Genomic DNA, 15,444 nt, shown 5'->3' with positions numbered 1-15,444 from the left:
AATTAATTCAGCTTGGGAGCTTTGGATGACTCAGACTGCTGTGAAAACACCCCAGGGCAGAAATTAGATGTAGGGCAAATTCACCCGTGGGGTAGCTCTCAATGGACTTCAACTGCAGATAAATTTAATTTGCAGAAGTGAAGAATATTTTATTTACACTTTCTAAGTAGCGTTTTAAATTGAAATATTCAAATAGACAATCAAGAGACTCTTAATGGGTTGCATTTATGGAAAGAGATTTTGATTTGAATTCCTCAGCCTCGGAGTCCCGGGCAACATTTCTTTTTCCCTGAGCGAATTCCCTGCTGAATTTCCCTGTGGCACTAATGTATGAAAATCTGGACGCGCTGAATAAATGTACCCGATGACACAGAGCTGACACTCGGTTACATGCAGCCCACCCGGTGCTCTTGCTGGGAGATGTCTGGGAGAGCAGGATGCAGCAACCGGCCGTGCTTCGGGGAGCCTGTGAAGACAGAGGGCTTCGTGTGCATCGCTGGCCCACCAGAGATGGGCCCGAGATTCAAGAACCCCTTGGGCTGCTCTAACGCTGCTGCCGAATGCCTGCCTGGGGAGAAAAAAAATCCATTTTGGCAGCTGGAAAAATATTGAGGATTTGAAACACCGGGCCACACGGACTGCTGCTTCAGTTCTGCGTGCACTGCTCTTCCTCTGCAGTCAGTAAACATTTCATAATAATTCTGGCACGGGGCAGGGAGCCCGCAAGGAACCCAGGTTCCACCTTTGGCTCCCTGCTCTGCTTTCTGTGAGCTGTGAAGGAGCAGTTTAGGTAAATACAGCGGGGCTCCAGCCTCTTTAGAGCATCCCGCAGGATGCTGATGGCCAGGAGCTGGAGGGAAGACAAGCAGCTGCACACCACCAGAGAAACCCCAACAGCAGGACCTGGGAAAACTCCTTCTGAAGGAGGGCATTTGGGGGACACAGCTGGATCCCATTTGCTCCACAGACAGCAGGAGCTCCCCTTGTGATTAAAATGGGGCAGACCTTACATCAGGTTGGGGTTTCTGGTGGTACCTGTGGTTGTGGCTGTTCCTCCCTCCTCCCCAGCCAGCGATAACGTAGAGCCAGGGTGTTTTCTCCACCCCTTTGTATGGTTTTCACCATATCCTTTTTCTCCTTCTATCAGGAACCCCCCCAGCTGATGGCAGTGCAGGCTGTGGTGTTGTCCCAGCTCCGACAGACATCTGGCTCTTCCATCTCCAGGTTTTTCTCTCCCAGGAGCCCTCCCAGGCTCACCCTATTCTCATTTCCCCCTTCTCCTCCTGGTTTCTTCAGGCTGCATGTTCACCACCAGCCAAACCTCAGGAAGGAACCCGAGTCTAAGCCGAAGCCGCCCGCACAGAAGCGGGCAGGTGGCCCTGCACAGCACCAAGCCTGCCATGGGAAGGGTGCTCGGCATCGTAACCCTGGAGAATTCACTGCTCGGGGTAGTAACAAAGAAACAGCACCATGACCAGGTCACAGAGACCTGCTAACAGGCACGGTGCTTGTAGTGAATTAATTAGCTATAGCAAAATGCATTCATGGCAGGCTTCCTACATCTGCCAAGAACATTTTCAGAGCAGACAGACAAAGTTTTTGGCCTTTCTGTGCTTTCTTTTTTATGTCTCTTACAAAAGAGAGCAAGTGTATTGCTTTTACACGTCTCCTTTGCTTTGGAAGCTTTACAGTACAGATTATGTTTGTATGTACAGTTATTTTTGAGACTGCTTCTGCATACGTGCAGCACCTCGAAAAATGCACGCCCTGACTCACAGCCACCACTTCTCTGTGCTGTGAGCCACAGACAAACCAAACAAACGCCATCAGTCTCCAGCTACAGCACCATCTACAGAAAATTTACATCTAACTGATGCTCAGCCACTATCCCACGAGCTGTCTGCTGTCAGGACAGTGGAATGAAAAAGTCAGCTTCCCTCCAACCTCAGCTGCTCAGCTCCACCTCAAGGCGAGACACAGAGCAGGGTTTGCAGAGCGTGCTACGAAAGCAGAGAACCTCGGGGGGCATCCTTCATGAAAGCATCTCATCCAGATTTCCAACGTGGCAGGGGAATGCTTATGTTTTGAGGCATGAATAATTCAGTCTCCATGAATTCACCCAACTTCATAAGTGTTCCTGCTGATTTAAGGCTGGTAAACTGTCCTCCTTCCTAACTGCTGATGCCACAAAGCACTAACACCTGCTGAACTTTAACGTGGTAGCCCATAGAGGGCTCTGGGTGATGAAACAGTGGGCATGGAGACAATTCCTCCCTGGGCCTTCCTGCAGGGCTGAGCACGGCCTGGCTGCTTGTCCTGCTTTGCTGCCTGCTGCAGGCACGGGGAGAGGCCGATGCTGCCGAGGACTTCATCAGATGTCTGCCACTGCCATCTGCCGGAGCCTGTTCCTTCTGCAAAATCATCTCGTTTCAGCTGCCAGACCAACGCCCCTCGCTCCAACAGCTGGTTGGAACAGGCAAAATACTGGACTGTTGCTCTACTTTTTAGGGACACAGAGGTGACATGGAAAAGCTCCATTATGCTCTGAAGGATAGGCCAGAATGCAAAAATAGAAAGGAAAGGAACTCCTGCCGAACTAATAATCTTTATTCTGGCATTTCTGAATTTCCAGGCATGTGTCTTTGTTGCTTAGGTGTTGTCCATGTCCGTTTTTTACGTAGTCAATTCAGACATACAAGCCAAGACTCGTGCATAAAAGAATGCTCTTTCCATCTACTTCTCATTTTCCCTTTTCTCAGCTCCTCCATTGCCTCTCTGCATGTAAGCCAGGGCACAGTCCATGAAATTAAACAGTAAGAATTAATGACTAACCTTTAGAAGAAAAAGATGATGGTTTACCTGTCAGACTCTCAAGCCATGGGGTTCACTGCTACAGAGGACAAATTTGACATGGTAGCTCGATACCAAAACCAGCCGGACTGTTGTGCTACCCATTAGTTTCACTGCTAGTTTGCAAACCGAAGACCACCCATTTATTGCACGACTGTGGATCTGAATCCTTTTTTAGCCGAAATCGTTCCTTCAGGCAGAATGAGTCACATACACAAAGACCCTGATGACAGTCAGCTAGCTAGTCTACAAAGTGCAAGATGGAGCTCCTGCTAAACTGTGAACTGACTCATCCTGCTGGGGAGATGTACCACAGCCCATCCAAAGTTTCTAATACTGGCTGATAATAAAATAAGGGCTAAGGCCTTATTATATATATTATATATAAGATTATCTTGACTTCTGGGCAGCAGCTGGTGATGCAAGAGTTGAACCTGGAGCCTGTGTTTTTCACTATCTTCTTGGGCAACCCGGCTGATGTGGCAGTGTGCTCTCAGCAAGTTGTGGATGGTGCTAGATTGGAGGGACCGGCTGGCACACCGAATGGTGGAGCTTTAGCCAACAGGGACATAGAGACACTTGAGGATGAAGCCAGTAGATATCTCCTGCAGTTGGGCAACGAGGAGTATGAGCGCTGCATCTGGGATGGAACAACCCCATGCATCACAGAATCATAGAACCATAGAATCATTAAGGTTGGAAAAGACCTCCAAGATCATCTGGTCCAACCATCCTCCTACCATCGATGTGACCCACTAAACCATGTCCCTAAGCACCAACAGCTGGGAACTGACTGGCTGGAAAAAGATGGGGTCACCCACAGTGTGCTACAGAAAGAGAAATACAGAGCAAGGGTACAATAGTATCACCATAGATTTGACACTGGTGAGGACATGCTTGGGATGTTGCATCCCGTTTTCTGACCTCTCTCAAGTTCAAAATGCAGGTGGAGAAACTGGAGAGGGGCCAGCAAAGAGCTCTAAAGATGCTAAAAGCTCTAAAGATGAGCTAGAGAGCAAGTTAGCACTGTTGGGGGCTCCAGTGAGGCCTTGGTTACTCCCATGTCCCAGGAAAGAGCAGGAGGGACTGGACATCAAACCCTCTGCACAGGCAGTGAGCTGGTAAGACAAATCCAGTTAATCCAGGCGGGTTAACTGTACCTGCAACAGAGGAAAATGAAAATCTTTGCAGATCCTGCTCTGTCACCCAAGGGGAAATTTCTCCTCAACCAAATGATGACAACCACTTGAACCTGGGCACATGAGCAGTGCTTACCGGAAAATCACCAGAGGAGGATTTTTTTGTACCCTCTTTTCAGGTGGAGTGCAGTTTTTATGACTACACTGAGGGCACTGCTGATGCTCCTGCTCCTCCAGGGCCCAGAGCTCTTGGGCAGACGGAACCAATGTGGTGTCACAGCACGACCTGCACACACGGCAGCTACAGAGCTCTGCCTGCCGCCCCATTTGTTACGTGCTGTGGTAATGAGCAGCAAGGATGCGCTGCCTCTCCCTGCCACTTCTATTAAAAATATCTGATGAAGGAAAGAGAAACTCTGATTTGCATGAGAAGGGGTTGAAATAAGTAAGCAATCATTTTGAAAAATGAGTGTACGCACATACAAGCACCCACGCATGTAGTTAAACCTCCCATCCAAGGAGAGAGGTTGATGCTGATTGTTTATGTTCATGCAGCAAAAAATTGTACGGAATTATTCTTCTTGGATGAAAAACAGAAACAACCACGTCAACTCACTTCATTTTAATGTCCATTTTATTGTAATCATCTTGCCATTCTCTGAGCTTTCAGCCTCTTGTTTTGGCATTATAAGCACCTGTGCTTGTAAACCCTAGGTGTCATAAATAAAAAGAACACTTCATTACAATAATATCTACAGAAAATGAAGTTGGTGAAAAATGTGATACTTGCAGCTTTTCAGCTCCCCTACATCTATATACAAAGCAGGAATATGTAAAGGCTGCTTATCCAAAGTGCTCAGTCTATCTGGGTTCTTTATTATTATTCATATGTCAGTGATGCACAGAAAGGATGGGCTAAGTGGTAAGATGCTTGACTGGACTTTGGGAGAAACAGCCATATTTTCCACACATGTCCTGTGTGACTTTGACCAAGGTGTAATCCATCCTTTGATCTGCTCACCTCCTGTAGTGTACTACACATCCGCAATATCAAACGGGGGCAATAACTCCCGTTCCACGAGAACTGTGTGAACAAGACCAAGGCTGATTTTACTTAGGTATGCAACTACAGGTGGTCAAAGCCACAAATATTGTGCACGTCAAACCTTAAACTTCCCACTTTTTGCATATGGACTGTAGATCTTCACGAAAGCACAGCCCCATGTGGTAGGCCCTATAAATAAGTCAAAGAAACGGAGATTGTTTCCGAAAAAAAACAATAACTGCCAGAATCCATTTTCTGTTGCATTTCTGTAGCTGCTGGTATCTGAGGAGCAGGAGGGGTGGCGTTGCAGAACGAGATCGTAATCAGATACACAGCTCTGGGATGGGCTGGAGGAGGCCTGGAGGATCAAGTGACCCTGTGCCAGGAACGCAGCGCTCGGTATGGGACTGCAGAGCAAACGCTGACAGAAAGTTGACCTGAGTAACATTTGTAATATTGAGACACAATGAGACATTTAAGGGACTAACACCTAGATCTTTTTAGTCTATGACAGGACAGCCCCACACAAAAACAGCATGGGCAAACGGAAAGAAAACAGCATATCATGTTCCTCTTGCCCCTAGAGCAAGAGGAAAAGGGTTGAGACTCAGGATAATGGGAAACTACCGTGACTGCAGTGTGTGAAAAGTGGGTTAGAATTTGAGAAGCTCTGGTGTCACAGTGGGCAGAGCTAGGTGGAAATAATTAAAGGCATTGCCAGGAATGGCTCAGGCTCACAGCCTGCTGTAGGAATAATATTTCACTGTCAGTCTTCTGTTGCCTGGTGCCTTGAAATGTAAGAGCTAAGATTTAGATCTGCTGAGGATGGTCAGCTCTTCTCTGGGTGGAAAACTAAAAAATGTATTCCTTTGGAATCTGAATGTAATCTGTCCAAGGAGAGATGAAAATGAGAAAAACGTGTGCTCAAAATGTTAAGGAAATGTGAGGAGCCATGGGTCTAGACCCTCTCAACTAAAGATTTTGGTGACACATTAATTCTGTTCATTCTCCCTCGCAGAAGACTAATTCCTAAGCCTTGAAAACCACGGTGCTGGAATAAAGCAGGAGGGCCAGGCAGCCATACGCCAGGAGGACACTATCTCAGTTCGCATCCCTGGCTGTCGGAGCAACTTCCAGGAACAACTGGAGATGCAAAGTGACTCGCTGCAAGAAGCGGGGGTGGCACTTAAAGCGCACCAGGGGGAAGTAAAGAATGACGCCGCTGAACATGAACAGAACGATGTAGAGGAACTCGATCTGGGGTTGGTCAATGATGGGAGCCAACACCAGGTACACAGCAGCCATCAGCACAATTATGGGGATGATAATCGGGACCTGTGAAAGCAAAACATCAGAGTAAAGACTCATGTACTCCTTGTGGGTCTGGACAACCCTGAAACTTGTGCAGAAGGCTTTTTAGCTGAAATTCTGCTGCAGCCTGAGGTATTACCCAGAAATCCCAATTAATCCAGGCATCCTGTTTCCCAGCCCACTCCATTCTAAGCTTCTGGCAGGCCTGCAAGAGCTACCCCACCACCACATACCCTAACCCCTTGACTTCCCTGACCTCCCAGACTCAAAGATGCAAACAGCACACAAAACATTACTGCAGAAACAGAACTCCATCTGCCTGAAGCCCATTCAGCCAACAGGTTGGGTCCTCACCCAGTGTCCTAGTCGCAGGACAGAGCCACAGGAGCAAGTGACAGGAAGACCTAACAGAGCACTGCTCTTCTTCATGCTAAGCCCTGCAGGACACTCGCTGTTTCTTCGTACAGCCTGGCAGTGTCAGCCTGTCATCTGTCACCTGGAGGAACCCCATGAAAATGAGGGTACTCATTCCGCTTGTCTCAGGGAAAAGCCACTGTCCCACCCTCACAGTCTCTTGAGCCCCCTGTTCTCCCTGGTCACTAACAAGGCCTTGCAACTCAACTCGCTCACGGCACCAGAGATAAAGCAGGTAACTCCTGATTTCCTTTCACTAAGCTGGTTTGTGGGGGTCAAACCTGTCCCCTGGCCATGGCAAAGGACTTGGGGCATTCTGGCTGAGTTTTCTCTCTTTGGCCAGGCTCTCACACCTGGGCTACCCTCTGAGGAGTGTCACTGTGCTCTCAGAGTGTAACCAGGTGGTTGTGTTGCTGATCAGAATCATCCTAATTTTTTCTCTTAAGTCTTGAAGGAAGAAAGAGAATACGGTAGATATATTTACCATAGTAAGGGGTCATTATTAGTGTATCGAGACAGAGAATTCACACTTGACTTATGGCTGCACACTCACACTATCTCACCCTCTGTAGACTTTTCTGAGACAAAATGTGAAATTAAAAAAGGAAGGACAACCACACTAAATCCATAGACAACTAACCCCAGTGCTCTTCCTTTCCTCATAATGCTGTCTCATTCATTCGAACAATCAAGGAAAAGGGTTGTGGGGGGTCCATGTTATTACTTCACCTTATAAGATCTGGGCAGTTCTGGTTTCTTGATTTTTAAATACAGGAGGCCAGAAATGGTCATGCCATAGAAAAACCATGCTATAAAACTGGAAAAAAAAAATAAAAATTGGGGTGAGATCATACAGCAGTGTCAGTCCTGCCTTGAATACCCCAAATGTACATATCTCCAATTAAACTGGAGAATATTGATATAAATGTAGTAGTCCTTGCATTCATTTCCTTTCCAGCACAAACAATGAGAACTTTGGAATGACTCAAATATTGCAGATTCATTTCAATATGAGGATGAATCACACCCAGTTAAGTCTGTAGTGACAGAAGCATTAATGCATTGCAGAGATGCTGGGTCTTAAGCTCTTTTCCCTGCTTCCCTCCCCAGTATGAGTCAGAAAGCAGTAGTTCAGGTTGAAAAAAAAAAAAATAATAAGAAACAAATAAGCTTCCAAAACAATGCCAAGAACCAGGGTCACAAGGGGATGCAAACAGAAGCGCTGTGCTTACCTGAAAAAGTTCACGATGCTGGTGAAGTTTCCTGACATTACCATTACCAGAGACATAGCGGATGTAAACAGCAGGGCAGGGGAGGGCGTGAGGCACCGCACGTGGGCCATGGACAGGATTTCTGGCTGCAAGCCGAAGCACAACAGCATGTGGTCACCTCACGTTCGCGCAGACACGCACCCATCCCCTCGGCAGCTGGGGGCAGTTCTGCCTGCAGCCAGACCCTCTCTTAGTCATCAGGCGAGCACTGTGATATAAAAGCCATTCAGCTGCAAGGAATGTAAACACGGAGCCCCCCGCAAGGATATTTTTATCATGTCTCACTGATTTCCTATCAGATTGGCTTTGGTTCAGGCAAACATGATGAGCATGGCCCTGCTCTTCTGCCCTCTGTCACCTTGCTCTGGGACTTCTCCTGGGCTGACTGGAAAATAAGACAACTATTCCCAATATATACATGCAGCCAACCATAAAGCAAACCAGAACACAGAGAGGATCACTAGCCTCTTTATTTCTTGGCTCATTGGGAAAGTTTAATGGAAAGGTTTCGTGTTTTATTTTCATTTTCAACCAAAATATCATCCAAGTACTTCTCCTAAAGCTCATAGAAATGGGGCAAGGGGGATGGTTGATTGGTATGGTCACATTCATATCCACAATTTTGTGGACTGCCTGGCACAGAGCTTGCCACGGTGCAGCAGACACTGTCACCGGTAAGAGAAGCCACCACCCCAGTTATTTATATATGTAAAAGATAAATAAACCACTGAAGAGCTATTGCTCTACCAGTTGAATGTATGTGGTGTTTTCCTTTCTGATTTAGTGCCACAAGAAGATAGAGTTGCTCAAAGCAAACCAGACCCCCGTTATGGGGTCCTTACCATATGGCCTTCCCTTGCAGCAATGTAGCACACGCGGCCTCCGCTAAAGAACGTGCCGTTCGATGAGCCAAATGTAGACAGCGCCACCGACAGGGAGATGAGCCATGCCCAGCTGCCCAGGACTTTGTCCCTGAGGTGGGAAAGAATTCACATCATAACATCCAGCACATAGGTGGACCGGTTGCACACCCTAGAACCAGACAGGTTTTTTCTCTCTGTTATTTTCACTGAAAGTTTTCATGTATTTATTTATTTTTTCCCAAAGCCTTTCTAGTGATTTAAAGCCTTCTCTCCATTCCTGTAATATTTAGTTGTTAGTCTCATCCAGAAGCAGCAGCTTTGCTTCCTGCCTGGTGTAGATACATTGCAATGGTGTACAAAGCTGTCACGACACACAAAACGCTTTGTGTGTACACATGCTGTGGTGTGAATCCTGGAGATGCTGCTTTTAGCACCAACAATATTAAAATGGAAAATGCAGAAAGACCATTACCACCAGAGCTGACAAAATATCCTGCATTATAACCCCTTCCCCAACAGGCATAAGAAAAAAAACCCTCTAATCTCACCTGCACTTATTTCTGTTCTGTGGACCAGTTTAGAACCAAAGCAATAGTTTGAATTTCAGAAGTTTGGTTTTAGAACATGCTCAGACATTTGCACTTTGCTTTCTTCAGAACAGAAGAAGTAGCAGGGCTACAAATATTTCGAGGACATATAATTTTCTCACCTAGAAGTGAAGCCTGTCTTTAGGAATGAAACAGCATGAAGAATATTAATTGAGTAATAAGTGCTGGTGGTTTGGGGTAATTATCACATACATGAACAAACACACAAACACAGTCTTCATCAAATTGGCAAAAATCCAAAGTTTGAAAGTGTTTTTCTTTTTTTTTTTTTTTTTTTTTTTTTTTTTTTAGGACAGATTTCCATCCGAATTGTGTGACTTTAAGCCTTATGTAGCAGTTTTTAGTATCACTAATCCCAAATGTTCAAAAATCAAGAGCTGGGCTTTCCAACATTATGGCAGCAGCTTATGTACCATAATAATTTCAAAAATATAGTATGTAAATTTAATATCTGGGTTATGGGCCATTGGGATTCAAGTTATTAAGCTACTTGTCATAGACAGAACTAAAAATTTCCTTTTTTTAAAATGATGAAATGATGAAATCTGGGCATTTCACATGATCACAAGACTCCATAACCTCAAGATCTCAGGGGAAAACAACTTATATCACAAAAATGGTAATAAAATATTTAGCAATTGGGTATTTTGCACTTCTGAGATTAGTGTTGTGCTGCTTGGGCTCTCAAAATGAACTACAGGGGCTGCCATGAATAACTTTGTACACTTTGTATAACATATAATATATATATATATATATTTACACATTTAACATATATATGTGTTATATATATATGTTATACGTGTATACATACATATACAGATATATATATGTATAACATATTATATATATATATATATATATTGAGATCCACACTTCTGTTAAATCACTGGCACCAAAGACATGTTGGGGAGAGTTTTGTGAGCCCATTTTCTGCCTGCACTTCTCATCTCTAAACAGTGTTTCTACCTAGCAATTTCCTTACTATATGGAGAATAAATGTATTTAAATGTGAAGTGCCCTCCTCTGGCTTCTTTATGCTCCTCTCTTTCCTTAATGGCCTGAAGAGCTGCATCTCTTGCTCATGAACCACAAATATTGCACCCTCCTCAGCCAGTGGCTATCCACCTGTCCTCCAGGCTTCGGAGTGCCCAGCTTTCCAGTTGCTAGTTCAAAGTTTCTTCCTGAATTGTGCTCTTGGGGTGAAAAGGTTAATCAGGCAGGAAAACAGAGGCGTTAAAAAGGAGGAAGCTCACAAGTAAGTTGTTAATCAGGAATGATGGGAAAGGAAGTGCAGAGAAAGTTCATGACACTGCAGCTTAGTAAGGCTTTGTAACCTGTTCAAACAAAGCACTAGGCCTTTAAAAGCTTCTGTTTATAATGACATGAAAGGCTATTAGAGAACACAAGAGCTCGCTCAGATCTTCAAACTGGAGATCTTGCGAAATGCAAACAGCAGCAGAGCCACTGCCGACTTTTTAGGAAGACGACGAGCAGCGACATAATCCCTGGATATAATGTGTTGTTGCTTCTGCAAGACTCATTTTCAGATATCATAGATTCTATGTCTTTGGAAAGATTTAGACTGGGTTTGGATATTCTGGTGGCAATATCAGCTGGTTCAAAGTCACTGGTGCCTACATTTCTCATGACAGTCCTTTCTATTTTATCCTAAAATCCTTGTTGCACACAGAGCCTATTCTACATCACTAAACACTTCAGGTTGATGGAAGGTACAAAGAGTTTGTAAGCAAATTTGGAAATTGAACCAACACACTCTGGTCTGGTCTAATTTCCGCGTGAAGAGTGGAGAGGATTAACCCAGCTGGCTTTTGTCTCTCTCCCAAACCACTGCTGCTCCTTTGGTGGGGCAGCACATTGCTCTCTCCACTCTTATGGAAATGCTTAAATTGAGGGACATTTCCCAGTCCCCAGGCCTGGATATTCACTTGTACTGAGCCTACGTGGCAATGGTTTGATAGCAGGGGGCAGCAGGGGTGGCCTTTGTGAGCAGAACCCAGCAGCTGCCCCATGTCACATCAGAGCCAGCTCCAGCCGGCTCCAAAGAGGACCTGATGGTGGCCAGAGCCAAGCCAGTGAGCGATGCTGGGTGAGCCTTTGGGAGAAGAGATGAAGGAAAGAGAGGGGAAAAAATAAAAATAAAAATGTTGTGCAACTGCAACTGGTAGAGAGGGGTGTGAAAATGGGAGAGACCCAGCCCTGCAGCCCCCAAGGTCAGTGCAGCAGGAGGGCAGGAGGTGCTCCAGGCACACAGCAGAAGTCCCCCTGCAGCCCATGGGTCCCACATGGAGCAGATCTCCACGCTGCAGCCCGTGGAGGAGCCTCCGGTGGAGCAGGTGGATGTGGCCTGGAGGAGGCTGCGGCCCATGGAGAGCCCCCACAGGAGCAGGCCCCGGGCCGGAGCTGCAGCCCGTGGAGAGGAGGCCATGGTGAAAGAGGTCTTCTGGTAGGAGCTGCTGCCTGTGGGGGTCCTGTGTTGGAGCAATTTGCTCCTGAAGGACTGCACCCAATGGTATAGACCCATATTTGGAGCAGTTCTTGAAGAGCTGCTGCCTGTGGGCAGCTCCTGCAGGCTCAGTTCGGGAAGGACGGCATCCCATGGGAGGGACCCCATGTGGAGCAGGGGCAGAGAGGAACTGTGAAGGCACGATGGAGGCAAAGTGTTGATCACAGCCCCCATTCCTCATTCCTCTGCGCTACTCAGAAGGTAGTTTTGAGGGAAAGGTTGTTTTAGTTTGCGTTCAGTTTCTCAGTGCTCTAGTCTGTTAGTAATAGACAATAAATTATATCAGTCTCCCTATGCTGAGTCTGTTTTGCCTGTGATCTCCCTGTCCTTATCTCAACCCTTGAGCCCTTTCCATCGTATTTTCTCCTGTTCCTTTAAGTAAGGGGAGTGAGAGAGCAGTGTGGTGGAGCTTGGCTGCCCATCAGGGTGAAACCTCCGTAATCCCCTTACTGCACCCTCATTGTTTTCAGGGAGATGCTCCTGGTGTGCTCTTCACCCTTTCTTTATAGCCACTCTCCATGGAGAAAAGCATGGGCTGGAGGACAGCCACAGTTTCCCAGTGTAAATGAGCGGGGATGGGGAGCAAGGAGTGCTCTGCAGAACATCACGTCTTGACAGACCTCAGAGACCATGGGCCCGATGGGGCTGGTCAGCTTGGTCTTTGGTCAGGGAAGGCTACCTGCTGCTCTGAAAGCAACAGGGAGCTGCATGTCAGCATGCTTCCTTGTCTGCTTCCATGCCCACGGGGAACAGCGCCTAAATCTCCTGCAACTCAGGGGAAAACCCGTGTTTTGTTAGATGGCTTTGGCTGCTTTGTTACCAGAAGCAGAGCTCACCCCCAAGTGACAGCCACAGCTCCCGAGGTCAGCAGTTCTGTTGGAGTCATGGCTGCAAAGTAACTCACGTTCACCAGCAAGTACAGGCAGGTAACCAGGGGAATAGCAATCATCACGGCTCTGGGAAGTGTCACCTGGAAAAGGGACCACAACTGTGTTAGAAGAAGCTTCTTGGTTGTTTTACCATTGATTTATTTGTTGGTGGTGTGTTATGGCTCTTGATGTAATACGTCTTCCCTTGAACATCCCACTGAAATGGGTGACATATCGGTGTGTTTTCCATCATATTTAACAACTCTAAGGTCTAAATCAAAGCTGGGCAGTACAAGGGAAATTTGCTCTAGGAAGGAATTATATTTTTCTTAATGACAGGATACTACCGTGGAGCTCCACAGACCATTTTAAGGCTCACAAAAATCAGCAAACACTGCTTTATGCAGGTGAAAGCACTGGAAAAGAACACCCATAAGGTGATCACAAAGCAACTTTCTATGTCTAAAAACCTGAAATATCAATTTTTGCATTCCCTGTTCTCACTGTAGGACAAGATATGGCGATTCCTTGTGCTGTGGCTTCCACCTTGCCAAGGTCTCAGTATCAGTGCACACAGTCCTCTGGGAGACAGCGCCGCATGACTCTGGGATCTTTGTTGCCATTTAGATTAATATTCAACTGCATATTTTCATGTAATCTGTAATATCATGTGCTCTGCACAAGCACAGTCTATACCCGCTGCACTCACACAGCTCTTTCTAAAAGAGGGTCGATACTGCTGTAGTGTCTGATCTGTGATCTCCATGGCACAGAGAGGGCTGCTGTGAAATGCGAGTGAGCTACTTCAGCGCCTATACCATGGACAGAACAATGCCCAAAAAGCAGATATTGCTTGACTTTCTGTAAAGTTCCCTCCAAGCAATGAGGAGTAAGAAGTGGGTTTTGAACTACACATTATAGATCAAATATTTTTCAGAGTACTTGGTGTTAAGAAACCTTCGTGAATTTTAGCAGAAGAGAGGCTGCAGTGCTTTTTTGCATAAGTTTGGGTGTCCGGAGTGCTATTCTCTGAACTCTAAGACAAAAGCTCATCCCCAAGACATTCAACTGCCTATAAGCTTTTTTTCCCAGCTAGTGAAGCAGTGATTTCTTGTGGGTAGGATGTTAAATTGCTTAAAGACCTATTTTTACTCTCCCTGTAACCTTTCCAAACACATCCATAGGTGTCCTGCCCCAGAACAACAACAACAACAACACCACACAGGAGGGAAGCTCAGCAGCCTTTCCTCCAGCTCTAATCCCTCAATTACCCCTCTTAACATGCTAATAGGCAGCAACAAACATAGCAGCAGCAGCACGAAGCAATAAAAAACCCAGCTCACTCACCTCAGGCTTCTTCAATTCCTCAGTTACATAGTTCAGGTTGTTCCAGCCATCGTAGGACCAGAGCCCCTGATAAAACGCCACCCCGACCGTCCCGATCCCCGCAGTCGTGTTTTGAAAAGCGTTCTGAAAACTCTGAGTTTGTCCCTTGGCCAGCAGCACCATCCCGCCCGCCACGATCACTAGCAAAGCCAGGAGTTTGGCAGCCGTAAAAACGTTCATGATAGACGTCGCCAGCCTCACGTTGAGGCAGTTGATGATAGCTAAAACCAGGATGCAGGCGGCAGCTGCACATTTGACGACAGCCTGTGGAGACGAGCAGCCCGGGTAGAAGGGCGCAACGGCGTACTCAGCGAAGCTCAGGCAGACAGCTGCCAGCCCAGCTGGCCTCACCAGGATGACAGAAGTGTAGGCGAAGAGGAAAGCAGGAAAAGAGCCGAAAATCCTCAGGATGTAAATATATTCGCCTCCAGACTCTTTAATTATGGTTCCCAGCTCAGCGTAAGACAAGGCCCCAAACGTGGCCAGGACACCGCAGGCTGCCCAGATAAGCAGGCTGCTGGCAGGGCTCCCCATGTGATGTAGCACCCACTCGGGGGACATAAAGATCCCCGAGCCTATCATGGTGCCCGCAATTAATGACACCCCGCTAATTAGGCCGACCTCTTGCTTCAGTCTCAATTTCTCCCCTCCTTCACTCGGATCTGCGGGTGAAGGAGGTGGATCTGTTGTCGTCCTTTTCCTCATTACGGACTTGTTGGGAGATGTTTCCTCAGAGAAAGCGTGGAATAAGACTGAGTTGTTTGAATAAGAACCACCTCAGGCTTTTAGGGTTAGGTTAATAATTACAAGAGTCACACAGAACGCTGCCAAGAAATACAAACTCTCTTTCCCTGTTTTGCATTCTTTCATTACCCATCTTATCTCGATACTTTATAATGGTTCAGATGCGGCCAAGTCTGATGATCTTTGGTTGTCATTACAAGCAATGGGAACGGAGAGCATTCGGCACCACCTCAGGATCATGTAGCACCTCACTGGACTGTGTCCCTTATTGCCCTCCTTTAAATCATGCTTCAAATGCCACCTGAAGCAAAATATAAGATAAGCAAAATCCCGTTGCAAATCTGTACTTTATTCTTTGTTTCAAAGTCAATGCCCAAGCACCTCCTTCAGTGCTGAATCATATTTTCATTCCCCGCT

At 46.4% G+C, this 15,444-nt stretch overlaps 1 protein-coding gene across 1 annotated transcript; it reads right to left on the bottom strand.

Annotated features, from left to right (window-relative positions):
- Positions 1 to 4,605: 4,605 nt before the first annotated feature.
- LOC101805181 (b(0,+)-type amino acid transporter 1) lies at positions 4,606 to 15,054 on the bottom strand. Its single transcript, XM_005012939.6, has 6 exons — positions 14,245 to 15,054; positions 12,865 to 12,998; positions 8,873 to 9,002; positions 7,992 to 8,116; positions 7,489 to 7,576; positions 4,606 to 6,369 (listed from the first exon to the last, which is right to left on the bottom strand). The coding sequence occupies exons 1-6, from the start codon at positions 14,986 to 14,988 to the stop codon at positions 6,136 to 6,138; spliced, it is 1,455 nt and encodes a 484-aa protein (XP_005012996.3). The 5' UTR covers positions 14,989 to 15,054; the 3' UTR covers positions 4,606 to 6,135.
- Between the last annotated feature and the right edge of the window lie 390 nt (positions 15,055 to 15,444).

The sequence above is a fragment of the Anas platyrhynchos genome, chromosome 3 (genome assembly GCF_047663525.1).
Source record: "Anas platyrhynchos isolate ZD024472 breed Pekin duck chromosome 3, IASCAAS_PekinDuck_T2T, whole genome shotgun sequence".
Classification (NCBI taxonomy): domain Eukaryota; kingdom Metazoa; phylum Chordata; class Aves; order Anseriformes; family Anatidae; genus Anas; species Anas platyrhynchos.
The sequence above is the reverse complement of the archived record's forward strand: the minus strand, read 5'-3'. Positions and strand labels throughout refer to the sequence as shown.